Source organism: Microchirus variegatus (genome assembly GCF_963457635.1).
Source record: "Microchirus variegatus genome assembly, chromosome: 8".
Lineage (NCBI taxonomy): Eukaryota > Metazoa > Chordata > Actinopteri > Pleuronectiformes > Soleidae > Microchirus > Microchirus variegatus.
In genome coordinates, this window is record NC_139809.1 from 942,265 (window position 1) to 969,561 (window position 27,297).

Sequence of the window (27,297 nt, forward strand, 5' to 3'; positions counted from 1 at the left end):
TCAAATTAAGACGTATAACAAGACAAAAGCATTTCCAGTATGATCCCCTTCTCCATTTGATCAAATGGAGACACCATCACATTGAAAAGTGAAGTAATTACAACAGCTCTGACCCAAAAAAATGAATCAAAAAGTGTTTTCCTCTAATTCCAGTAGTAGCTTTATGAGAGCAAGACACCCAAGTATGGTACTACAGCAGAAGTTGCCTCACACTATATAGAGGCTACAAGTTCCAGTTAAAGAGATCAGTCCATTTCCACAACTAATAACTCGCCATATCATGTGAAGTTTTCACATTCTTTCTTCACTGTGATGAGACTAATGGAGAATGACTAATCACCCTGCTATTACCATGCCTTATCAAAAATATTTTCCGTTAGTTTTAATCCAGTGCTTGAACTCGAGCCCCTTAAGGAGGAATCTAAGACAGACAAGCACACATTCATACACATACACACAGACTCCAGTATGGACTGATCAGAAGATCATCACCCACAGTAGACACTGGGTAATGTTGAGTGCCTACATTACCCACACTGGTTGGAAACAGGTCTCCTCTACAGGTCAGAAGAGACGCACACAGAAGCGAGACACACAGCAGGCGACAGATGAAGCCTCATGGTGGAGGCAGTGTCTTCAGTGTCTTCAGTGTCTTGGTGAGTGCGTCCGTGGGCCTTGAAGGCACAGATAATCCAGTGATGTCCTCACGTTCCAAGACTGACAGGGAGGAGAGACGCTCAGGTGCAACACAGGTTGTCTATGACCAGGGTAACGTCAAAACCGTACACCTCCAGCAGGTCAACCAGGAAGGAGCGGTCGCCCTGGGGATCCAGCCCCATGGCTCTCACATGCTCGGCGGTCAGGGTGGGGTCAGTGCTCCCCGCGACCTCAGACAGTGTCTGGAAGATGCGGTTGTTCAGCTCCATGAAGAACCTGGGACAGGGTTAAAGAGTATAAAATAGTATGAGTGCAGGTGGTGGTTATGGCAGAAGTAAAATAACAGCTATGTAAACAACTGCCAAGGACTCACAGAATAAAAAGATCCTCTTCACTCGATGTGCAGTCTCCATCCACCTCCTGATTGTACAGCAACGTTTGCCTGGGAACAGTTAAACTCCATGATTATCAAATATCTAAGTATTGTCTTTGCAAGTTTTAATATTTTAACTAGCACCGGTTACTAATTCATTTAAAGTGACAGTTTATTTCACAATACTGCTATTTCAGCTGCATCATACAGTTGTTACTGCACCTTTGTTCACTCAGTTTCCTGTACTTCTCCTTATCGGCTGCATTCAGACGTAGCAGTGACTGCAAATGGCTTCTGTGTGTTTTCACATTCTGGTTATCAATGTAGACATCGTACAGCTCCTTCTTCTCCTCAAAGATCTTCTCTGTGGTACCTTCAAGAAATATGTTCAAATATCACAACGTATTGCGGCATATTAAAAAAGCAGTGACATTAAAATATGATATATGTAAGAAATGTATGACATTAAGATGCAAAATGACCACGATGTGCCATCGGAAATTGAGGAAGTGAGTAAATGCTGGCTTAACAAAAAACATTTTCATTTGTGGGCCACAAACTGTACATACAGTACTGTGTTGTTTTACCAATGCTAAAATTACCATATAGTATGAATAACTAGGGAATCTGATGCATAAAACTGAAAAAGCCAATATAATCCTAAATATTATCAGCATTTTAGCTGAGTCATGTTTGGGCTGTTTATTTTCCTCTGTTTGGGAGAACAATATTTGTTACACAGTTGGAGAATTGGGTCTTTGAAATGAAAAAATGTGTTGTTAACAGCTTCATACGTTCATAAATGGTCTATAATTATTCTATCAGACTAATACTGGTATAGGTAAATACTTGACTTTTTGATTGGACACAAAAATTGGTATCCCTAAAAATAACCCTATAATTAACCCTCAATCACTTTATCTTTCTTTTTATCATTTTATCTCATTGCTATTTCTTTGTAAGCACCTTAAATCAATTAAAATGTGTTTTATTTATACTGTTTAAATGTGTGTATTTCAATTTGTATGTAAAAGCACTTTCTAAACTGCTGTTTTTAAAAGGTGTTATACAAATAAAGCTATTGGAAAACATGTGACCTATCCTCACACTTGAACAGTAGCAACCCTGGCTCTGCCGACATATTGAAAGTAACCAAATAGGTTCAATATTTGTAAAATTAAATAGACAGAGGGACATTTATGTGTGTGTGTGTGTGTGCATAACACAGTGTAACGCCAGGTAAAAGTGCAGTCTAATTTCTGTATTTTGGAAAATCTTGCAACCAGACTCATGCAATCTATTTAACTGGGATTACAGTAGGCATTTTAAATGCCAAAGCTGACTGTTGCACACATCCTACATATACCACCTTCAACTATTGCCAGTTAAACTTCACTCACAGGCCACATATGACATCTCTGTTTCCAGGGCAGGGATGTCTGCTACGTTGATGTAGAAGAAAGGCCGCAGTTCAGGAACAGAGACACCGATTCCTGGCAGAGACACGTTGGCCAGACAGCAACAGCAATACACTAAAGAAAGCACAAAATGCATACGGAACATGAAAATCATCAGGGAGATGTAAAGAAAACAAAGCTACATGCAGTCTGTGGTTAGTGTGTGTGTGTAAGGCTGTGTCTAAGCTCCTCACCCCTATAGCAGACCACACCTACAGGTGGAGGGGAGAAGATGACTATACGCTTCCTCAGCAAGGCAAACTTCCACAGCACCAAGATCTGCTCGCCGAAAAACTGGATGAACTGAGACATGCAGCCAGCAGGGTGGGTGATCTGTGGGGAGCAAACACACATACGACATACGAGTGTATTAAAGTGTGGCACAAGAGTGTAATGGTGAATTCAATTTCTTTGTCTCAGAGCTACAGCTGCCCAACACAACATATCAGGTCCTTTTGTGTATTCAAATGAAATGAGGATGTCTCGACTCAACTTGCACCTAACTATAACATCTGCAGGATAGCTCTGTGTGAGTCTGCCCCGATACCTGCCGTAAGACAAAGGGGTGTGAAAGCACGGCCTGGAGGGGCAGACCCCTTCAACAGACAAAGAGATCTGAAAGGGATGTTTCTTCAGGTATAAATGTCTAGGTCTCGCCATGTTCTGGGTCTTTCTTCATCTCAACCACTCTTGTGTTTCTTTGCAAAGAAAATAAAACCTTGTCGGCCGGCAGAAATCTCTATTTCATTCTTCTTCAACAGCAGAAGAGAATTTCCACAACAGGAGACTGAGGAAAACATACGATTAACACAGGTGTGATTTCGGACCTTCATTTCCGGGTGCATGCAGCGGTTGATGGTGGTAACACTCCAGGTTGGACAAGCAGTGACCAGGCCGTTTCCTGAAGGTGGAAGGACAGCCTTCTTATCCTCGTAGAAGGCCTCGAGTGGAGAATAGTGACCCGGACACTGCAACTGGTGCCTGTGAGACAAGAAAAAGAGAACATTTTCATAATCATTAAGTTAATCGGGTGTTTGGTTCCCTTTCGAGGTTTCTTTATATTCATCATGTGTCAGCATTGCTCTGCTTTTGAGACTGTGTGTGAATGTTAAAAAAGTGCGTGTTTGGTCTCAGATATTATTAATCTCATCTATTATGTATGATTATAGATTGCACTTGGTTAGTGTTCAATCATCCCTTGTTCTGAAATTGAATTGTGGGATCATCAGGGGACACAGTAACCACACATAAAGTGCAGGCTGGATAATGAAATGATACGAGTTCAGATCCACTTTTATTAGGTGGTAACCTCAGCCTTCTGAATTGTGTGGTTTTGTTGGAGTGAATTAAATAGACAGTCAATGAGGATAAAAGCTTCCATGTGTAGAGTTTGTGATGAGAAAAGACGCCGTCAAGGTCTGCTGCACGTTCGTGTTTAGCCTTGAGTCAAAACCTGCCTGTAAATGGGCTCCAGTGTTGAATGCTGTAACTGGGACTCTGTGATTATGTATAATAGATGAGAACATCTGAACAAAGACGCACAGGCAGGAGGCAGGCATATGCAGAAAAACTTGTAAATAGCGTTGAGTAAAACTACAACAAAAAAAAAAGGCACATGGCTCCCAAATCATGAAAGTACCTGACTTGATTCTCCAGGAAGTGCATATAGCGGTAAAGCAGAGTGTAGGACGGCGACAGAATTCCCACAGACTTCATCCTCGCTCCTCTCTCCAGTTCACTCTCCACGGGCATGTTAGCGAAACAAGCCAGGCCGAAGTAACAGCCCTTTCGGAAATATCTGAACAAAGAGCAGGAGTGAGTGAGTGAGTGAGTGACAGACTGACAGACAGACACACGGAGCCAGTTCCAAAAGTGATTTCACAGTGTTTTCACATACATAAAGTCACTGGTGATCCGATGGGAACCGCTGGCCATTGACTTGAATTCAACTCCTTCTAGGTTGATGTCGTGAGGCAGGCACCACTCTACCATGTTCCCTGTTGTGCGCACACACACACACACACAGACACAGACATCATGAGGTAATTTCCCACACTTAACTTTCATTCCTACTACTTCCTCAAAAGCCTGTTTTGTTGTGAGAGATCATGGGACAGAGAGAGAAAGTGTTGACTCAGCTACTGTAACTGAACACTGTCACCGCTCTGCTCTGTTGCTTTATATGTGGCCTGTTTTTATGCAAATGTTCCATTTGCATACAATCGTAGTACTAAAAAAATAGCGTACTGTAAATCTAATCTTTACAGCAGCAAAGGGTTCAGTTACTCAACTCTTGCATTTGATAAAAGGAAGTGAAAAAGAAATAGGAAGTTTAAAGCTCTTTTGTTGGGGTTATTACTCCATTAGAGTTAGTTATTTCCTCAGCATGGATTGTTGCTCTTTTCATTAGAGATTTCTGATGACCCCCAGCTGACCCTTTAACTCATTAACAATGTTTTTAATGTGTTGCATATTAGAAACATAGTTTTAAGTGAAAAACAAACCAAAAAAAAAAAATCGTAAAGAAGATTGTTATAATTTCCAAGGTCAAAAAAGAACATAACTTCTTCTATGGCATTGTACAATAAAATGGTCACATCCTTTGGAGAATGAGATGTGTAGTGACAATAATAACAATAAGTCTTATTGCAGATCAAATATGCTTTTCTCATATGATAATGAGATAGTGCAAAAGATTAAGCAAATCTTAAATCTTTTGCACATTATTTTTAAGTAATGTGTTGTTTTATGCTGCACTATCATATTTTATGCTCCATTTTGGTCAAACTTTTTGTTTTCTTTCGTTCTTTTTATTACTCTCCTTTATTTATGTTAATCAGGTTTTGTTCAAATTGCATATTTTAATGTAGCCAAAATGTTAACATTTGTTTTTTACACTGAGTTGCCCTTGTGTATGAACTGTGCTGTACAAATAAAGCTGCCTTGCCTGAACAATAAATCATGGGATTAAATAATGTTCGAAAGAGGATGTGTTCACTCACCTGATCTGGTATCGAATGTAACCACAAACACGGCCACGATCTGATCTTTCTCCTCCCACTGATCTCTCACTGAGAGGCCGGGGAACGGAACATGACGACCCGCACCAAGAGCCTCGGGTCGAGCCAACGTTTGCCCACGGAGCTCTGTCCGCGGAGGGACCGGGCTTCCGTCCCCGCTGACAACCACAGCTGTCACACTCCTGCACGGGCTGCGGGTGGAGACCGCGGTACCAGCCACGGTCCCCACGGTCCCCACGGTCCCCACTGTCTGCGAACTTTTCTCCGCCGGAGCGTCTTCCTTCCGCGGCTGTGACGGCGTCGTCGTCGGGCCCGCCTGGTTCGGGTCCGGCGGTGGGATCTCCTCCCAGTCCAACAGCGGAGCTCGATCCGACTGCTCCACCATGACGCTGCCGCCTCCGAGGAACACAGAAGCGGGGTAAAATAACAGAGAGAGTCCGGTGTGTGGATGAAGTTACGCAGCAGACTAAACACTCCGCCGCTGCTGCTGGATCATGGTTTTTCCTGCTGCTGCTCCTTGTTTTGTGTGGATCTGTAATCGTGTCACATCCACGGACGAAGTGTTTTTCCTCCTCCTGATCCACTGTTTTGATGACGTCATGACTTCCGCCCACGTGTCTATATATTACTATTTCATACAGTGACCTCATTTTGATTAGGAACTGATTTATTTTGGCCATTTCGTAGAATTATAACATTTATATTGAGGTACAGAGCTTTTTTTTTTTTTTTTTTTTAAATCATTATTTTAAATAGGAATGAAACACTTTCAATTAATTTCAAATCACCTCACTTTATTTGTTGCAGTAGATCAATTGTTTTTTGGACTTTTGCACAGCCTGGTTAAAACAAATATAAAAAGCAAATAAAATTAAAGCATTAAAAAAAAATATATAATATAATATAATATAATTATTTATTTTTATTATTTAATTAAATATAAATATAATAATATACCAAGCAAGAAAGTAAGAAACTGCATGTTGTTTAATAAATAATTATTTAATTATTAATTAAAATTATATATACAATTAACAATCACGTTTAAGTCAGGTGCGTTGTTTGGGGAAGAATTCAGCCAATCAGAGAGCGCGATGTGTTGAACCGGGGCGGCAGAGTTTATTTAAACAGGAAGTTATTTACATACGCGAAATTTTAATAAGAGTGTTCTGATGCGCGAGGCGACTTGTCAGTGAGTATACATGATAAACACACACTCTGTTACTCAAAGTCACGTCACATATATGTGTGTGTGTGCATCAATGGCCACTGTGTGAAACAGCTATTCAACTTTTAGAATGTTTAAAATAATGTAGTGCTTTTCCAGCAGCAGATAATGATTCATTTCAGAAAATACCATTGATTTGTCAATTAAAAGAATATGATTTATTTCTGGGCGTGGATGTCAAAAAGTGTTTATAAAAGTGAGGTTGCTGTTTCACACTGTGTGTAGGCCTACTGGTTTGTGACAGAGATTTCCTCTCATATAAATGTTGTTCTTCTAACCTTACACCACTAGTAACACTTACAACAGTGTGGTGGTGTATTTGCTCTGTAAGCCCGGTCAAAGGAAAGAAACGTTTTTGAAACCATTTAAACCTTTTGACGAAACACAGGCCCCAAAGCATGGCGACGTTGTTTGATGAGATCAGCCAGCACCTGGACTTCTCTAGCTGTGGAGAGGAGGGCAGCAGCAGCAGCTCTGATGACTGCACCTCCAGAGGACAAAGTCCCAGGATCCAAAGTCCCGGGTTTGCGTGCAGGACGCCGAGGGTGCAACGCCACCGCAGCAGAAGCATCAACTTGTCCTCCCCTTCACAATGCACCAGTCCCATATCTAATGCTTTCTGGAGCAAACTGAGACTCCGTGACTCCCCCAGTACACCCAAGGTGGGCAATCGTTTGCACATATTGTCCCCTGTTCACTCCCCTATTTGGAACTGACTCAATTTTTTCTTTTACTGCCCTCCGTAGAGTCTGCTATCAAAGTCGTCCCACCCTTCTTCCACCTCTAAGACGAGTTGCAAGCGGAGAAGTCCGTACCCTGCCTCGACTGTGGCAAAACGATTCCAAGCACCTTCTGTCAACGTGAATCCTTTCACCCCTGACACAGTGCGCAGGAACAGTGAGCAGCAGTGGAGGAACAGCGGTGGGAGCGATGACGACGAAGACTGTGGACGCAGGTAACTTGGTGATGTTGCAGATCTGTGTTTTTCAGCATTCACGTTGGTTTCCTGGTGTTTGGAAACTTGCGTGGAACACCAAATGTGTCATTTAGGAGTCAATATTACAGGTGTCACAATGAAATCTATTTTTAAACAGACGGACAACGTGGTTATATAAAATGTGGTATAGGAGCTTGAAATAGACTTCAGTTCTTCATCTTTGTTTTGTGTTGTCCAAGTTCAAAAACTTTAAATGTATCTTTCAGGATGAAACACAGTCTGACATCATCTGAGGAGGATGACGAGGCCTTTCTCCCACGAAAGGTACAGCTATTTATATCCATGCTTTGTGGTGAATGTAACCCTCCCTCTCAGATGCCTCTGATCTGATTTCATCAGCAGGCTTTGTCATCTTTAGCTGCCTCCTCACTGTATTGTCCAAAATTGCAACTTCCGGGATTTCTCTGAAGAATCTGCAACACGAGACACAAAAGGCGACGTCAGAACCGTCACGCTTCCATCGTGGAAGTGCTGCCATATTTGGTCTCGTCAAAGAAACTCTCCTACAGCACCGTGACGTGTGTTCTTTCTCTGATAATGTCTTTGGTTTACCACAAGGCCCGTCCGTCTGTTTATCTGGCAGAAGCGAGCTGTCCAAGCCTTCATGCTGTCACGCTATGAGAGTGAGTTTCTGGAGCTGGAGTGCATTGGCGTGGGCGAGTTTGGTGCAGTTTATAAGTGTGTGAAGAGGCTGGACGGATGCTTGTACGCCATAAAACGCTCTCGCCGTCCCCTGGCAGGCTCTGCCAACGAGTGAGTCAGCAGCATGTCACGCTCTACCAGGCACACATCAGTCCAGTGAACAATGCTGACCATTTTTTTTGTTTTTGTATATCCTGTCAGGCAGCTGGCACTAAAGGAAGTGTATGCACATGCTGTTCTTGGGCACCACCCACATGTTGTTCGCTATTACTCAGCATGGGCAGAGGACGATCACATGATTATTCAGAATGAATATTGTGATGGTAAGTTTCACATTAACATCAGTAGTTCACTGTAACAGCAGTGAGTGGTGGTTTGATTGTTTGTTTGTTTGCTTTGACAGGTGGAAGTCTCACTGATGCTATTGTGAAGAAGCAGGAGCAGTGTGAGTTGTTTTCAGCGGCAGAGCTGAAGGATCTGCTCTTACAAGTGTCCATGGGTCTAAAATACATCCACAGCTCAGGCTTGGTGCACTTGGACATCAAACCAAGTATGTCTCGTAGAGTAGTTTTAACTCTTTTGTTCTGTTACACTTAACAAACCCTGACCTGCTTTGAATTCTGTAGGTAATATATTCATTTGCCAGCGTCCCTGCACGACTGTGGCAGGTGAGGGCGAGAGTGAGGATGAAGATGACGGGAGCGCTTCTGCTGGAGTCATTTACAAAATTGGTATTATGTTTGATCTTAAGTACATAAATTCTACCTTTTTAAAAAAAAAAAAGTTAGTTTTCTGTTAGTTGTGATTCCCGTTGTTTTCTGCAGGGGACCTGGGTCATGTGACCTCAAGCAGCAATCCTCAGGTTGAGGAAGGGGATAGTCGCTTTCTGGCCAGTGAGGTCCTACATGAGGTAAATATGATGTTTTATTTTTTTTAACATTTTTCTTAGCATCTTTGTAAGCAGTCTCTCTGCTCCCCAGGATTACAGTCACCTTCCCAAGGCAGATATCTTTGCTCTGGGCCTTACGATGCTGCTGGCAACTGGAGCTCCTCCTCTACCACAAAATGGAGATGAGTGGCACAGCCTTAGAGAGGGGAAGCTTCCCCAGCTGCCACAGGAGCTCCCAGCCCCCTTGAGAGGACTACTTCAGGTACATTTCAAGAGCTGCCACCTGTAATCCAAATTTTAGTAGAAAAATCACCAGGCATCCAGTATATACTGTTGTATCGTGTCTTTTCTTTGTAAGCTTTTGTTGGATCCAGACCCGAGAAAGCGTCCATCTGCCAGAGAGCTTTGTAAGCACGCAGTCTTACGGGAGGAGAGGACTGGGAGGTTGGCTGCTCAGCTGCGCCGAGAGCTCAATGTAGAGAAGTTTAGGACGGCCATGCTTGAAAAGTAAGGACTGATGAAGAGTAATTAAAGCTGCATCCCCACTTCTGTGTCCGTGACACATTAATTCACATTGTTAGGCAATAAAAAATGTATTCTTTATTATGTTATACTACAAAGTGTGATAACAAGCCCAGGACCATCTTGACTCCTTTTTGCACAGGATTTGTTTCACAAGACTCCTAAATGGTGTGTTTCAGTAATTATGAAACAGTCCTGATATCTCATTCAGTGATGTATTTTTAAATTCATGGGTCAAATATCAGCTGTATAAAGAGGCCATTTTATTTTTTATTTCCCACGAGGCTCTGAATTACATGAATATGACCAGCAGGTGGTGCAATTTCATATTTATTATACATATTGAAAACAACTTGATGACACTAGTGCAAACCTCTATAACTCCAAACTGTTCTACTTTTAATGTGCTTTAAGCTTTTATGAAGTTATTGCAATGATCATGTAACTGTTATATAAAGTCTTAATGTCTTTTTGTATCCACTGCAGAGAGCTCCAGGAGGCTCGTCAGGCAGCGTTGTCACCCAAGCAGGGCCTCCCTCTGGGCCTGAAGCCTGCTCAGATGGGGCCTCTGGCCAAATCAGGGAGGAGACTTGTTGGCAGGAACACAGCACGATCAATCACCTATGATTTCCATGGTTAATTGTGTCTGGTGGTACAATGTGAGATGGACTTCTGTATGTTCTGAACATGACAACATGATTTGTGGGGCTTCATAGGACTGACGTGAAAGACTGGGGTCGCACTTGGTCTGAGGGATCGTTTCAACACCGTGTCACTGCTACAGACCATTTTCTCTGACCAGTCAAAGTTTTGTTTTATTTTCTTTTTTTTTTAATTGTAAATAAACATTTTAAGGATTTTATCCGGTTGACGTATTTTCTAATTTGATTCTCTGCATGTCTTAATGTTTGCTGTGTAATGGAAAAACCAATGTACTTATATTAAAAAAAAAAAATGCTGTTTGCCAAAGCAGGTACTTTCCAGCGCAGTGTTGTTCTTCTCTACTGCTGCAGTGAACTGTGTACTGTGATTAGGGCTAAGACCAGGGTGTGTTTGCATTTGGAAAACAATTCATTAAACCATTAATATACAAAAATTACACATAATTGACATTTTGCCTGGTTATAAAGGATAAGAAAGCATGTGAAGTATATTATGTATCTAGACCATAAATGTAAAACTGAAATTACAAAAATCTTAACCCCCCCTCAAATGTTTGGCATTGAGGGCCCCCCAGAGCCCCCTGTATTTCTTACAGTAGGTAAGCCATTACACTGTAATGTTTGTAAGTTAATATTTGAACTTTGACAGTTATTTGATAGTATTAGTGCATATGAGTTTCCGTTGAATTTGAAGTAATTCCAAGTTATTTTTCAAACACAAGTTACTTTCAGAACCTACTTTCATGAAGTGAACGTTGACGCTTTAACTAGAGGGAAGTGCTGGGAATACCAGGCATTTGCATACACGTAAATAAATACAGGAAGAAAATACCTATATTATATCATAATTTATCAGACAGTTAATGCCTACATTCTCTCTTGTGTTTTTTGTTGTTGTTTTGAACTGGGTTTTTTTTATCGTTGGTATGTAGGCTCCCCTACTGAATGGCGGTAAAGTGTTGTGTCTGAGATTTCCGACGGCATGTGAACGCGTCACTGTGCATCATTATCACTGAACCACGATCTCACTCACACACACACACACACTTTCTGCTCTTGATCGACTCATCGCTCGTTCATTTACGGTGCATTATTTATCAGTATCTTATGGTTTTATGTAGTAACGGTCCTTCGTATCCGGCACAAGAAACGAATGTGAGTAATAAAATAATATTTTTTTTAGTTTTTACATAACTTTTAACATGATTTCTATGAAGCTAACATGTGATGCCGATAACAGAAGTTCGCGTTAGCTTAGCTTGCTGGCTAGCTGTAGCATAAACATAAACATTCAAGTGTCAGTGGGGTTTATCGTTCTGCTGTTGTTGTTGTTGTCAATGATATGTTATGTGGATTTTATTAAATTATTATCACTCTTTTTTTTGTATAACCTTTAGCGGTCTGGTATTTCATCACTCATCACTACGAGTGACCCAAACTAGTGACGTGCTTTGTTGTTGTTGTTGTTGTTGTGTTAAATACTTAAGGCCGAGTGTGTTGATCGATGGATGACTCGTGGACTGTGACCAGTGAGCAGAACACCGCTCTGGTCATTTGGACCTTTCTTCAGTCCGACTGTAGAAGCTCTGCCTTCAGGGATGAGCTCGTCTCTCTGGGCAAGGATTTAAACTACACCCGGGACATCAACTGCAATGGCCCCGTGCACCAGCTCATCGACCCTGTGGACGACGGTGATCTAGAGACTGACGGACACTTGCCCAGCTCAACCTCAGTCTTTCTGAACGACATCCTGCCTTTAGCGGAGCTGCAGCGGCCAAGAAGTGAGTAAATGAAACTAAAAGACAGTGACAAACTCGCGTCCCCAGATCAGCTGTTTATTGTCTATCCCAGTATATGGATCATAGTTCTCAATGCAAATCCCTATAAAATTTACGTTTCATTCTTTTTCTTGATGAATCAGCTAAATAATAATCATCATGTGCATTGAGATAATGCTCAAGTCTGAACTTAAACACACATGTGCAGCCTTAAGAGTGCTGTTGAAGTTACTTCTTCCAGTGTCCTATAGAGTAAACTCTTGGAGTGCACAACACTCACACAAGACAACCTACATTGTCATAAATGGCACCAAAATCCTTCCTCTACTTTTTGACTTATGTTGCACCATAACAGGAAAAAACAACAACCAGTGCAGCCTAAAAGGAAAACCCCTTGGCACTGGTCATTAGAGAAAGCATTCACAGATTGTAACTTCTGCCAAGGCTGCTCAGTTTACCCCAGAGTTGGTACTCTCCCTTATCTTCCAAAGGTTTTTTATTGTTTGTTTTTAAATCTTGAATTACTTGGTAAATCACCACCACAAGGGGCAGTCTTCCTGTATGACTCGTATATATCCAGAGGGTTTAATCTAAATCTGTCCGTCATACTAATGCAGCCAAAAGAAAACCTCACTGATGAAGGTAATAAACATGTCCATTTTCTAGGTTGAAATTCTTATAATTTTTTTGCATTTTATCTTGATATTTTTGCACCTTTTTAGATGAGGCTTCTGCAATTTCATTGTACCTGAAGCATTTACTGGTTCTGCACAGTGACAACAAAGGCTTGCTATTCTATTCTTAACCCATACAACAATACAAGTGTTGCCTTATAATGTAATCACAGCACTGGCTTTCATGTTCAGGTTCTTTCCAGTTACAGTATTACATAACTTGAAGTGAAAGCAGGAAATACTGACCAACTTTCATATTCAGTCCTCCCTGGTGAAGTATTTTATTGACCTCAACTTGTTTTCTTTTAGGAAACCATGAAGTTGCAGAAAACCTTCATCAGGTTGCAGAAGGGCTGAGAGAAATTGCAGCCCAGATTGAAGACAACTTTGTGGCTCAGGCTACAAGGAACCTGAGACATAACATATCAACCTCCCCTGCTGAGGTGAGTGTGTTGTGAGAAATGATGAGCTGTTATGTTACATAATGGGCAATAATTGTATTAACTTGTATTTCTCATAAACATTTGGCATTAGCAAAATATTGTTCCCCATTTGTTCAAATATTTGAACAAATTTTCTTTTGTCAAGTTTCCACCAAAATCTAGTGTCAGAATAATTCACCATGATCGTTACACAGCTTCTCCCGTGTTGTTTGTAATGAATAGTCTAAATAATAGCATCAAAACACTGTGGGGAATCTTGAGTGATTAATTTAAGACTCTGTGTTGTTATTTTTTGCATTTCCAGCAGTGGAAAAATCACCTGGAGGTGGAGGTGGAGCGGATGTTGAGGCAGGGCGTGGGTCTGGAGCATCTACCCCAAGAGAGAGTGTTCATAGCGCTCACTCTCACCCTGGTGAGGGGAGTCTGTGAGCAGGTCCCAGAGTTGTTGAGAAGCCTCTTCAACGCTGCACTGCAGTACATCAGCCCTATAACTGCCAGGTGACCTTTGAGCTGCAGGCGGAGAGGGGAAAATAATTCAACAATGTGTGGAGGAGGACAGCACAATCTGAAACCGACTCCTCATGATCAGTCTAGTGAGAAAGGAGCAATGTTGTGTTCGCAGACGAACACACGTTTAAATCTGAAAAAGGATTAGTAATAAATCATTAAGTTTTGTCTTATTTTGAAATCAAATGATACGTTTTCACTGTATTGTGTTCTGAATCTTTGTGTATCCGTTTACTCTGGTTTAAAACTTTATCTTTTCTTTTTATACTTGAAATGCATTCCCTTATTTTGATTTATTTCCACAATACCACTTGAATAAATACACAGTATTACTCCTGGGATTTGTTTTTCTTTCAATCTGAAAATGATTGTTGAGACTATATTACAGGCCATTAATGTAATCATGCTGCTCTGCACTATCAGTTTCCCTTCACAACCATTCGTAAGTTTTCATGATGTTAATTCACAATGACAAACTGAAGCAGCATCATGTCTCATTTACACAACTACAAAACAAAGACACATGTATCTGGAGACGTTCTACAACAGCAGTTCTTATTTATGAGCCTTTCCACAGAAATATCACACGGGCGGTCAAAATGCTCCCAATTAACTGTTTCAGTTCACTTTATAGAATATTCTCTGTAAATATATAAGTGGTGAATGCTCTAGGACATGGAGTCTTTATCTTACCTACCAGAACACTGATGCATTCACTCGTCATTGAAAAGCCCCGGTGGTGCACGGGTGAAAAGCTTACTGAAGACACCTGTCAAAAACAGGATTTTTTTTTTGAATGGGGAAGTAAATTCAACCATGAAATAAATATTCATTTGAGGAGGAGGGGAATTCATAAGCTGCAGTTGCATTTCCTGCTTCTCTCCTCATCAAGGGATCTCCTGAGCCGTGGCATAAATCTAGTGCAGCTTTTAAATGGATTAGATGTGACCAACCCAAAATTCACAGTGAACACAAAGAAAAAAACTATGAATCAATACTTTCCTGTGCAATGTTTTTGCACCTTCACATAAATCAAATTAAGTGGGCAATGCAACAGCAGTCTTGTATTTTAGGACATACTCAAATACTTCGGCAAAATCTTTAATGTTTCAATTCATACACAAAAAATACATGCTGCATGTAGAGTGAAATCCTTTGTGCAACATGGGAAACTGGAACACTGGAACTGTAAATGTAGCCAAATATGCTTGTTGTAGCATTCAGTCGTTCAGACAAAAATTTAAATATTTATTATTTTACTTTTCACACGTGTCTATATTTGGTTTATTTACCAGGGAAGGTAACTCATTACAATAAAAGAGAACATAAATATAGATGGATGCCCTTTGCGGCACAAAATAGAACAGGAAGACCCAAATTCACACAGCAATAGCGAATGAGAACGGTGTTGTCACGGAATTTTAACATAGACTCATGACACCCAGCAAACATTAAAGCGACATACAACAGAAACTGAAACAGACAGGATAGGGACAATGGTCACACTTTCCAATCCAAGTGACAAAAGACTGAAGTCTGAAAAACCTTAAGTTAAGAATGTCAGATAATAATAAAGAAACAAAATGCCAATAGACAGAACAGAAAATAAGGATTGCGGGTTAGTGAAGCAGCAAATTGATAAGTGTAAGGGGAAACCTTGGAAAAAAAAAAATACTAATTTAAAAAATCTGCCCTGATTGTGTGTCCCACAGTGTGTCTCCTGATAGAATTATTTCTATGCATCATTTTTATAATTAGCATTCTTCTACTTCCTCCTGTAGCGTAGGATACTGTATACTATTACAGCGGTGAGAACAACGAGTGCAGCGCCTCCATAAAGCAGAACTGGGATCTCTGATGGAGGCTCCGGCTGGACCGGAGGCTCCTCAGCTGGTGTTTCTGCAGGAGCCTCTGCAGCCTCAGAGAGCAGGGCTGCAGCCACAGGGGCCACAGCCGGTTCTGCCACAGTTTCTGGAAGTGGCACTGCGACTGGCTCCGGTTCCTTTTCCATTTCAGGAGCTGGTTCTGATGCAACTTCAGGCTCAGGTGGTGCTATAGGGGTTGCAGTGGCTAAAGATGAAGGTGCCACCTCAGTAGGCACTGGTGCAGTAGTAGCAGCTGGTTCTGGCTCAGGTTCAGGTTCTGGTTCAACAGCAGGGGCAGCTTCTGAGGCCAGGGGAGGCAGCTCTGGTTCTGAGTAAAAGGGGGAAGATTCTGCTGACAAGCTCACAGGTGTGTCTATTACAACTGGCTCCTCTAATGAAATCAAAGAGCCTGGGGCAGTGAAGTCTCCCTGGACTGAGATGGACACAGGAGGGGTCTGGTCACCGAATTCCTCCCTGAGCTCGGCCAGCTCACTCTCTGTGCCTAAAACACTGATCATGCTCTCCATTATCGCTCCATCTTCACCGCCTTCCTCCAGCAGCTCGGCCTCCTCGCGCTCTACGTGGACAATGTCCGAGTTTGAGGAGTTGTTTTCGCTGCGTTCCTCGACAAGAGCCACACCCTCGTTGCTGTCCAGGCTCTTGACGTCTTCAGGGTCCATCGCGCCAACCTGTGCCCAAGACTCGTGTCCGGCCAGAGACACGGGTAAGCTTTCCGTCTGCCAGGAGCTGTGCTCGCTGTTGTTATCTCCGGCGCAGAGGAGAGACGACGGGGGGCTGAGCTGGCCGGGATGCTGCTCCGCTGAGAGGATGTAAATGTCGTTATTGTCTTCAGCGATGGTCGCGCCTCGCTCCTCGTCAGAACCAACTTTGTATATTTCACCCTGTGGTAGACAGACAGGAACAGAGACAGGATTTTGTGAACTAGGTGATGATGTCCTATTATACAACAGGCTTGCGTAACTGAAGGAGGGCAACGTGATTATCAAAAGCATTTTTAAATAGAGAAAGCACTCGGAGTCCACCGAAACAGCTCATTGTCAATATATTACCTTATTTCAACAGGTAAACATTTTAACAAATTAAATTAGCACAAAAAGTGGCACAGTTTGTCCGAATGTGCCAACTTTTTTGCCATTTTGTGTGTGTCATCAATCCAGTTAAATATTTAGTTAGAATAACACATGTGAGAAACATTATCCAAGTATGAAGGATTCTTCATCTCAGCTGCACTGAACTAATGTAGTCCATCTGGTGACAGCTGAGGTATTTCATCTGAGGGACTGAGTGCCAGACAAACATTACAAGACATGGAACCAGCACATTTCTGTACTTAAATCAGATTTCCCTCTATGGAAACACAATTCACAAAATGAATGTCATGACCTATTGAAGAAGACCTGAAACTATTAACGATTTAATGTTCACCGATATTAGAAATCATTTGTGAAGTAGGCTACTTCCTTTCAAACGGACTTCTTTTTGGAACCAGTGGAGTCGCCACCTAGTGGCTATTCAACATATTTTCAGGAACACCCCATGTGCCGTTTTATTCACATGGTATGTGCATGTCATGTAGGTGTGACTTGAACAAAAAAAACAATTGAATACAGTGTGCACCGAGGTCTTTGTGTGCTTTCAAAAAGGTCATTCAGTTTTAACTGCCAATTTGCATTTAACTGCTGAGGCAGCATATATAAACTAATTAACTTATGTAAACATGATTTTTTTAAATTGCACAGATGGTAGGGTTATTTTTCCCCTCACAAGGACACTCACAGTGTCATGCAAAGCATCCTGGGAGGCAGAAGAGAGAGATTAAATAAAAACATTGGCGTCATTCGTCATCATTATACAACATTCCCTCCATAAGCTGATTTAGATGCGTTTCACACAAAAAAGCTTATTACCCTGAGGACGACGGTGAATATTTCAGTTGTCTCTCGATACTGACTGTATTCTCCAACTGTAACTGTAACCCTAATAATAATGACAATAATAAGATACAGACTTATAAACCTACAGAAATAAAAGAATAAGCAATGAACAAAAACACACGTCTGAGATGTTCCACCCTAACACTCCACACTGGCTCCGACACGCCTTCCTCCAGCCTTTGCCTTTTAGACAAAAACTCAAACTTATGTAAAACAAGTGAGCATTCCAGAGGCAGAACCAAGGGTAATATCGAGTTATTTGTTTCCCTCTAACAAATTCACACTGTTCTGATATAAAACACAGCAGCTGTATGGGGTCGGCTCATTCAGCCACTGCTCAAAAAGACCCCGAAATAATCGAGAAAACCACATTTTAGAGAAGAAAACAGCTGCTACGTTTGTGTGACTGTTACAGCCACTTGTGACATTGACACATGTCTGTCACATACTCTCATCAGGCTACATCCACTTCTTAGATCGACGCAAGTTCCAGCTGTGTGTGTGTGTGTGTGTTAGAAAACAACAGACTTTACATAGCAAAATATAGAAAATTACAACCATCCTCAAATATCTAACACCAGCTGGGAACCTGCAATTATTTCTGATCAATGCAATGTTCACCAACTCAAACATATGAGGATCATGTCGTCACCTTTCCTCATGCAAATTGCATCACATATTTGCACCAAATATTTGACTAGAACATCAAATGAACACCTAACGTGTGTGTGTGTGTGTGTGTGTGTGTGTGTGTGTGTGTGTGTGTCCACGTCGCCATCAACCAAAAACAGAGCAGTAAAACATGAGAGATCACCATCCTACAAGCCCCGTCTGTACCCAACATCAAAAACTAAAGTGCTCTCACCAACAAATATACTTTCTGTTAAACACTTTGCTTTTTAACAGCACACAAACACAACCTTCTAAAACGACTGATTTCTACTTCACAACATTCTACAAATGACCTGGATCTGCACAAAACTGAACCTGCTGTTTCGTGATGTGGGTGATGTTTTTTTTTTTGGTTTTCCCTTGAATCATTAACAACATGTAAAAGGAACAGACAGACAGAACCAAAAACATACCTTCTTGAGGCAAAACCACACAGAAAAAATAAAAAAAACAATTCCTCCAACTGTATATTTTCAATATAGGACAGACGAGCAAATGCGCTTGTACCTATTTTAGCAGCCTGTTTTATAGATGCCTGCTCATTACAGATGCTCACATCTGTTTCAAACATCCCAAGGTCAATTTCAGGAGTTAAATCTTTATATAATCTGACAACTCATGGAGCTCAACATTAAACATTTAACATCAATGCTAGCATCTTGTGGATGGATGGAGAGGGAAATGGATCGGTGCCATTGTTTAATCTTTGGCATTCAGCCAACGTGTTGCTGCCGTAGCAGGTTTTTTCTTCATTGAGCTACAAGTGGGTCAGCCAAACCCCCAGTGATGATTTTGGAGGATTATTAAAAGTGACTGGACAGGTATTCTGCTCTAATCCAGTCTCATGTTGGTGCAGTGATGCACATTCATTTACTCTGGAGCTGGTGAGTGGGAGGGTAGTTGCGAAATAGGGAGAACGGTGTTCAGGACGCTGACGTGATGTGAAGTGATGTGTCCCGACTCAGCCCAGAGTCTTAAATCACATTGTCCTTCACATATTTTCACTGTGACTGTAATGTTTCTGAATAGCAAGAAACAACAACTATTGGGATTATAGAAGTACTACATGGGCCTTCAGAGATTAGCATATTTGTGTAAAATAATGTACATCTTTGAATTCCTCTCTCTTTGCCAAGTAGTCAGGTGCAATTGTCAGTGTGCAACTCTGTGTCATATTACGTCGCACTCAGGGCGACTGTGATAGGAAAGGCACGCAGCCCACAGACTGGAGCCAGACTCATAATTGAAAGCTTAAGTGCACTTAAACTTCAATAATAAATACTTTAAATAGGTCATCAAAAACATAATTACGTAATATTAAACTTTTATTGGCTTCTGATGACAGTATTTATTAAGTAAGTGAGAACAAAATGCGTAATGTATAATAATTGGCTGATTAAGTGAATAATAATCTGCCAATGCTGATTATTATTTAATTTAAAATGGTTCAACAGCAACCATCCTTCTATCTAACTGACTCTTTCCTAAAAGAGTTGCAAAGAAGCAACAACTATTAATGATATTAAGACAATCATAATAGTACTTATAAAAAACAAAAATATGAATGACAGGTTGTTGGTGCATCTGTAGTAGAGATGATCTCTAAACTGTTCACCTGTCCATATATAGACGGCTATAAATGAAAAGTATCTACTGCATGTACACTTCAGTGTTTCTCAAGTACCTCAAACACCTTTTTATGTCAACCTCCATTAAAAGGCATCAAAATGGACTTTTTCACCACATAACCCTTTTTTTTTTTACACACCCTCCCCCCTCCTGTCCTTGGCTGTTCTCTGCCAGAGCGCGGCTGGTTTTGTTCCTGCCAAATGATGTGTACACAAAAAAATTAGGGTCATAATTACTCTCATTCTATTCTGGTGTTACGGACAAAATGGCATTGAGAGAGCGACCCAGACCTCGCGTTGTGCGTGAAAAGCATCGCGTTAAAATATCACAAAATGTTGTCAAAATGAAAAACTATCAAGATAAATACAATTAATGCTATGTTACCCTTTCCAAAATGGAATAACTTCATGTTCCTAAAGTATGAGCCAATTAGCTTTTTTATGTTATCTGTCGATTGCTCATTGCGTTTACATGGAACTACTAAACAACAACAGCTGGTAATTGTGCCAAAGAGGGTAAAACTGAGAACACACTCAAACATGAACATCAAAATCAATATGTTTACGCTACAGTTGCTTCACCATCCCAAACAAAACATCCTACCTCAACGTGAAGCCTTTGAACGACCCAGTTAACGCATAAAGAGACGGTTCAAGAGAGTCAGAAAGATGGAGTAGAGGTGGAGAGCCGGTCGAAGAGAGAAAAGCACAGAGCAGGCAGCTGTCAAACTAATGGAGATTTCACTTTTCTCTCTCTGGATAACCCAGTTCACCCTGGTTTTCCCTCATCTCTAACCCCTCCCCTACCTCATCTTCCCGCCCTTCTGTCTTCATGTTCTCTCCCTCTCTCTCTCACCCTTCTTTTTCATCTGCTCATCCCCTGTGACATAACACAGAGCAAGAATGTGGCTTTGTTTAGAAGCCAGCGTTCATGCACGACAACCAGGCAGAGCATCACGACAATGACGTAACGGCAACTAGGACACGTGAGGTCACGTGACCGTTTGTCAGCATGACCTGGTTCGTCGGGAGCTATCTGCGACACAGCATTTCACTTATCGCGACACGTAAAATGAAATAAAGAGGGGAACTGACAGAGTCAAGGTCGAAGAAGGGGTCGACGTTGCAAAAGTAGCACATGAAAGAGAATATGAAAGAATAAGGTGACATTTTCCTGCTTTTGCTACTTTATACCAGGATGTTCTCACCTCTGTCAGTCACAACATTTTTGGTTCAAACCATGATTCAGCGTTGTGTGCAGATTAATGTAGATCACAGTAACCATATTAAACGTCAGAGAACTAGTTTAGTTTGAAATTAAGCCATTATGCAACACAACACAAAGGAGTTTTGCAAACTTGGTAAAAAATAAATCATAATCTTGATTACACTGGAATATTGTTATATTACCTAATTTATGCAATTTTACTCACTTAATTTGGTATGATTTACATTATAATGTCATGTGTGTGTGATGCAGTTGCAGTAACTCCCTAAAAGAACAGTAACACTGTTATGAAATAACTGTCACTCACTAATGCCCCCATGTGGCCATTTAGCAACTTCTCCATCCATGTTTAATTTCCGGTTGAGTTTTAATTATATATTTTTCTCTCAGAATACTGTTTTGGTAATGTTAATGGATATTATTTAGTTGTATATGTAAGGAGTACTTGAACTTGGGTCCATATATGAAAATGTACCATTGTTATTATTTTACTCAAAATAAAAAATCTTGCTCATGTAAAAACACATGTAGTAGCATGTGCTTATTCTTCAGTGCGTATTTAAAACTCACCCATCCTCCTTGTTGGATGATGTAGTCGGCTTCTTCTTCTTCTAACAAACGCACCCCGAGGTGCAACAGCGATGTCACAGACTGGCCTTCGCTTTGTAAAGCCTGGAGCAGAACCAAAGGTACTAGCACCTGGAAGACAGAGCGTGAGAAAGAGTGAAAAGAAAGCGGTGGAGATGTTAAAGAAAAATGATGTCCTCTGACAAATAAATGAAGTTCTACTCGTGGATAACTCACCTTGCCCCAGCCTCCCTGTGTCTGTGTTGAGAGAGAGAGTGACGTCTCTCTGAATCTCTGATAGTCCAGAGGCCTAAAACAAACACAAGGATCATCACTGGGGTTCAAAAATGTTCAATATTCCCATTCAAATGTACCTAGAATAACTCACCTAGTGTCTCACATAAACTTTTTACTCAGTTTGACCTTGTCTTAACAGACTTACTGACACACTTCCTATATCAGTGTATAATCCTGGATCTGATTCACTCACCTGGATTTGAACTGTATTGTGTAAATGTGCATGACAACTTAAAATAATAGCTTTTACTATAGCTATAATTTTGCGTGCCAATTTATACTCCCTGAGATAGTTCACAAACTATGAATCCTCTTTTGCAACCTTGTCCTCACCGTCACACAGTTGCACATATTTGTAGTTTGAGGTTGTCCAGTCTAACCCACATACAGCCACTGAGCGCATTGTGGATTTAGCTGACTTTGCAGTATTTTCCCAAAGACTCCTAGAATTCCAAAGTTGTCCTGTTAGTGTATGACTGTATGTGTTTTAGTTACCCATTCAGGACCTTTTCTGGCATAAACACTGACCTTGTGAAGACTAAAACCTGGTGCTATTGAGGTATAATCCAATTCCCAAGGACCTGGTTAAATTTAGGGTTAAGATTAGGATTGGACATTAACTGGTTATGATTAAGGTTATGAATAAGGGTTTGTTTAGGCTGTGCAAATGAGTGGAAGCCAGTGCAGCGTCCTAACATGAATAGCTGCACAAACCTGTGTGTGTGTGTGTTTAAATTTCTGATATTGTGTCACAATTTCATTTACACACCTTTGTTTACACTACTTTTCACTCTGGACTACATATCTCTCTAAGGTCAAGAGTTCACTCAGGAGAAAATGAACTTCAATAGCTAGTATTGACTTGAGACTATGAGATTGTAACACACACTTTTTCCTCTTATTGTGTAAGATGCACGCATACGGTTTGTGCATATTACAATGTTGTGGTTGCTTCCCTAACACTCGACCGTTTCGTAGATGATTGTTAAGCAAAATGTTTACAATCTATAATTTGTCATGCAAAACTGACCCTGTGAGGAGTGTGCGAACTGCCGCCGTCAGGGACGTGTCCAGCTCTCTGGCCACCCGGTCTCCCATCACAGCGAGGCAGTCTTCAATAAAAGTGTCTGGGTTTGCAGGAGTGAACACTTGTGATGAGCAACGGTCGAAGCCTGTTGTGGAAAAGGCTGCAAACACACACAGGACTGGATCATATCTCATGCAGGTGGTGCACGTCATTTATAAGACTAATTTATATTTACAGAAAATTTAAAAATGTAGGATGAAAACAGAGACGGAACAAAATTGTATGTCATCGGCAACTCTAGATAGATATTTTGAATGAGAAAAGTTGAGGATATGAGCTGTTGGGAAGGAAATAAATGATCTACTAATTAGTCAGCAATACATCAGTCATTCGTAAAACTCTAAAGAGAATTAAGTTGTGCTTTATGTACACAAATGCCCATGATTGGATTCATTTGCTCAGGAAATAGAAAACTAGATAGGTTTCTTTTGAATGTATCATTTGAGTATCATAATTGTACTAAACTATCTCCACGAGAATATGACTTTATTTCTTGTGAAAACAGAGCTGTGTGTGTGTGTGTGTGTGTGTGCGTGTGTGTGTGTGTGTGTCCACGTACAGGCAGCCATTTCCTCTTCCAGTTGCCTCAGCTCTTCCTCTATCTGCCCTTTTATACTTCTCGTCCTCTCTTTCTCCTTCTCTGCATCTTCTGAAAGACAGAAACACACGACATATGAACACTTTCTCTCACATGTAAACACAGAACACACACACACACACGTGTTGCCTCTTCACAAAAATACCAAAGAAAGCGTGTGTACGGTACAATTTCTGTTTCTGGAGGGAAAGAAACTTTTAATTAAATACTGTACTTGGCAAATCAAATTCAAAAGGATGGAAGACTAGAATAGAACTCTGCCCAATCTTTTCCCACTCTCTCCGTTCACCTGCAGCTCATTCGCGGGTCGGTGTTGGTTTTTCTTGAGCACGATGCTGTGTCAGCATTCACATACACAGACAAATGACTAGCCAAGCCAACTGCTTTGCTTCGGTCCACTGACGTGAGTAATCCTGCAGTGATTACACATGACAGGCTGTCAGAAATTGGACTGGTTCAAGCGGAAAGCAGGGATCAGCCACTCATCTGCCCTTCTACACCCTTTTAAAGTATGCACACAACAATAGAGGGACAGTACGTCCCCTCTTTCTTTACCTTTATTGTTTAACATCTCCTCTGTTTTTAATGCTGAAAGTTTACTAACTTTTTTCAGATAGGCATCCTAACAGAACTGCCTTAACCAATTAACTGTATTTGCCATTTTTCACTTCTAGCTCATTGCGACCAAAGACACATATATATCATGTTGGTGGCAAGTGTGGAACTCTACTCCACAAGGATACATAAAAGAATGACAAATGTGACATGTGCATAACTGTGTTCCAAATCAGTCAAAAACTGTTCAAAGGACACTCAACTGTGTGTCTTTTCTGTATGCCAGGCACATAGAGAGCATGATGAAACACAGGCGTGCTGCGAGCCTGAGGTCACGGCACAAAGTCGCTATATGAGCCACTTCTCAGGCCATTCCTCACAACTCTGTGCACCAGATGAGAAAGACTGTAGCTGACCAAGCTTGTTGGGAAACTAAAAATCAATGTGTTTACAAGCATGTATTTAAACTGGCATCTCAATCTGGGAATGTGTTGCTATGTCAGTGTCAAAAGAAGGCTAAACTAAGCTGGAAAACAACCTGCCTACACACCCTGGATATTTACAGTATGTATGTTCATGTGCTCTATATGTCAAGTGAATGCCCTAGAATGAGGGTTGCCCTCATGATTTATATAGTTCAGACTGAAAAACATGATATTTTTTCACGTTTTAAACTGAAGAAATCCCTTAAATTGAATTTAACTATATAACAATGAAACAAACAAAACAAAAAATGAACACAAACACGAAACATGAAGTCTGTCCTCTCACCTTGAGCTGTAGTGTGTGTTTGTGAGCGGCTAACCGGCAGCGTCCGCAGGTAGGTGAGCACAATATACTTGGTTTCATAGTGGAAACTCTCAGGCACGACGGAAGTGACGAAGGCAGAGTCGGTGGAGTCTGATGTAGCCATTGAACCGACGTGTGTGTGTGTGTGTGTGTGTGTGTGTGTCAGACTCTCAGGCACATTTATTCTCACAGTCAAAGCTGGACGTCTCACCTGAGGAAAACGACAAATCAGAGGAAGAATGACATGATGAATTGGTGCACTGCAATTGGTGCAGTGTGTGATGCAGATCCATGACTTTGTGCATATTATGATGACAATTTTTACTGTTACGCTGTAAAACAGCAGGTTCAAAAGGCACAAAAGAGTCTCCACTGTCACAACATCCATCTACCATGTGGTCATGAGGGTTATCTGACTAGATACATGTTGATAAGTATGATAACATTTAAGACAGACATTGTGATTGCAAATGTGACCCTGCAGCATTAAAACATGACAATGTAAACCATAACCACTCTTGTGTTGTAATGCAAAATGACGACTTACACAAATAAATTATTTAACCTCACATTTTTTTATTTGTATGACATAAAGACAATCAAAAAAAGTATAAAATTAATTGCAATTTGGCCTTTGAGTTGTTTCAAATTGCACTGTCGAGTTGAAAACGATTATTCCTTCAAGTTGTACATTGTGTATCATGAAGCGTGTATATAACACACGTGGTGAACACAGGGCCTTGAAACGTCCTTCAATAAGAGCATTCTCAACACAACCTAATGGAAATGCTGTTGTAATATAATTAGTTAAGTCTAATTAAGTATTCTACGCGTAAAACTATCCAAGCACTTTAATAAACACTCAACAGATAAATCAGGGTCCACCACGCAGACTTACTACAAGTTTTCTGAATTGACAAAACACAGTTCCGGTTTGAGCTTATCAAAATTAAACTGATTCCCACAAAGGAGCCCCCGTTTTAAAATAAGAACGTAGTAGAAGAAGAGTATCAGGAATAAAATATAATTATTCTTTATTTTTTCTACAAGAACGATAACAAAATTCTAAATGAACAACCATCATTAAATAGTGTTCACCGTGTGGCTCGTTTGTTGCATATTTCAAAGTCTGCCAAGTGTGAAGTTTAATGGCTTGTGCGCATGCAAGCTAAAATAGAGCTAGCTTAATGGCAAAGCGTTTAGGTGATTTTCACGTGATTTCAGGTGAAGCTCGTGTGTAGTAAATCTCTTACCGTCCCTTTTTCCAAAGACAACCAGGTGTTGTTAAACTACACTAACAGGCTGCGAACAAACGTCCGACGAAGGTCCTCAGCAGCAGCAGCGGCAGCAGCAGCAGCTGTAGAGGGCAGAACAGTGACACTAGCACACGGTGTACTTTCCAAGCTACACCAGCTAAACTGCATTGAGACAAACTTCCTGTTTCAACCTTCAAAATAATACTCGCATTTTTGCACACAATCTGTGAACACACTCAAGGTCTTTGGAAGACGTCTGTCTATATCAAAGTTGTTTTTGTGTTGTCTCTGTGGGAGGTAATTTTTCTTATATTAGAGCATATTGTATTTTATTTTATTCTATTTCTTACTCTATCTTACATTTTACTTCTTTTTACTTATATTATTATTTTTACTTATTTACCTTACTGTATTTTATTTTATTAGAGTCTTACTTATATTTAGAGTGTGATTTGTTTACCATATTGTATTTTATTTTTTACCCTATTTTTACTCTTATCTTTACGTTGTCTTTCTTCTTACTTATTATGCCCTTGCACATTTCTGCACCTCTTGTCGCCTTAATTGAGCTGTTGTAAATGTGTGTTTCCCCCCCGGGGGAGGAATAAAGTCATTCAATTCAATTGTTTGATTTCACTCATCATATGAAAATTAATCAGACAAAGATTTATTTGTATGTAACCTCGCTATATTAACATGTTTTATATTCCCGAAAATGTGTTGATCAACTCATCACTTTGTGCTTTCAATAAGGACTTTTATCAAATAGTCTATGTTATTCAATATCAAGCTGTGGATACAACCTTCATGTATTTACCCATTCATTTATTTTACTACAGACTTATTTAAAGTTCGGTAAGGGTTGATTTTTTTTTTTGCAGTTGCTTGTTTATTTCATGCTCATATGCTCATATTGTTGTATTATGAAATTAATGACACTCTCCTTGCAGT

General features: G+C 40.7%; 4 protein-coding genes across 5 annotated transcripts; 2 read left to right on the plus strand and 2 right to left on the minus strand.

Annotated features, from left to right (window-relative positions):
• Window positions 1-737: 737 nt before the first annotated feature.
• dennd11 (DENN domain containing 11) lies at window positions 738-5,892 on the minus strand (the record flags this gene model as incomplete). The annotated part of the gene is made up of 9 exons (XM_083894070.1): window positions 738-933; window positions 1,031-1,099; window positions 1,253-1,403; window positions 2,431-2,562; window positions 2,682-2,820; window positions 3,315-3,468; window positions 4,127-4,285; window positions 4,385-4,484; window positions 5,490-5,892. The coding sequence occupies 9 exons, from the start codon at window positions 5,890-5,892 to the stop codon at window positions 738-740; spliced, it is 1,503 nt and encodes a 500-aa protein (XP_083750196.1).
• A 1,241-nt stretch (window positions 5,893-7,133) lies between these two features.
• On the plus strand, window positions 7,134-10,579 carry wee2 (WEE2 oocyte meiosis inhibiting kinase; the record flags this gene model as incomplete). Its single annotated transcript, XM_083894079.1, has 11 exons — window positions 7,134-7,397; window positions 7,482-7,690; window positions 7,939-7,996; window positions 8,316-8,485; window positions 8,576-8,697; window positions 8,778-8,924; window positions 9,001-9,105; window positions 9,199-9,284; window positions 9,355-9,525; window positions 9,622-9,770; window positions 10,272-10,579. 11 exons carry the CDS (start codon window positions 7,134-7,136, stop codon window positions 10,423-10,425), a joined length of 1,635 nt encoding a protein of 544 aa, XP_083750205.1. The 3' UTR covers window positions 10,426-10,579.
• Window positions 10,580-11,526: 947 nt separating this feature from the next.
• On the plus strand, window positions 11,527-14,076 carry bida (BH3 interacting domain death agonist). 2 transcript variants are annotated; one of them, XM_083893179.1, is made up of 4 exons: window positions 11,527-11,602; window positions 11,935-12,228; window positions 13,209-13,342; window positions 13,647-14,076. In XM_083893179.1, exons 2-4 carry the CDS (start codon window positions 11,952-11,954, stop codon window positions 13,842-13,844), a joined length of 609 nt encoding a protein of 202 aa, XP_083749305.1. In that variant the 5' UTR covers window positions 11,527-11,602; window positions 11,935-11,951; the 3' UTR covers window positions 13,845-14,076. The 2 variants fall into 2 exon arrangements, with proteins under 2 accessions (XP_083749305.1, XP_083749306.1); XM_083893180.1 differs by having other exon boundaries at window positions 13,650-14,076.
• Window positions 14,077-14,940: 864 nt separating this feature from the next.
• On the minus strand, window positions 14,941-26,460 carry bcl2l13 (BCL2 like 13). Its single transcript, XM_083893398.1, has 7 exons — window positions 26,344-26,460; window positions 25,073-25,301; window positions 23,708-23,797; window positions 23,092-23,248; window positions 22,002-22,074; window positions 21,768-21,896; window positions 14,941-16,616 (listed from the first exon to the last, which is right to left on the minus strand). Exons 2-7 carry the CDS (start codon window positions 25,212-25,214, stop codon window positions 15,615-15,617), a joined length of 1,593 nt encoding a protein of 530 aa, XP_083749524.1. The 5' UTR covers window positions 25,215-25,301; window positions 26,344-26,460; the 3' UTR covers window positions 14,941-15,614.
• Between the last annotated feature and the right edge of the window lie 837 nt (window positions 26,461-27,297).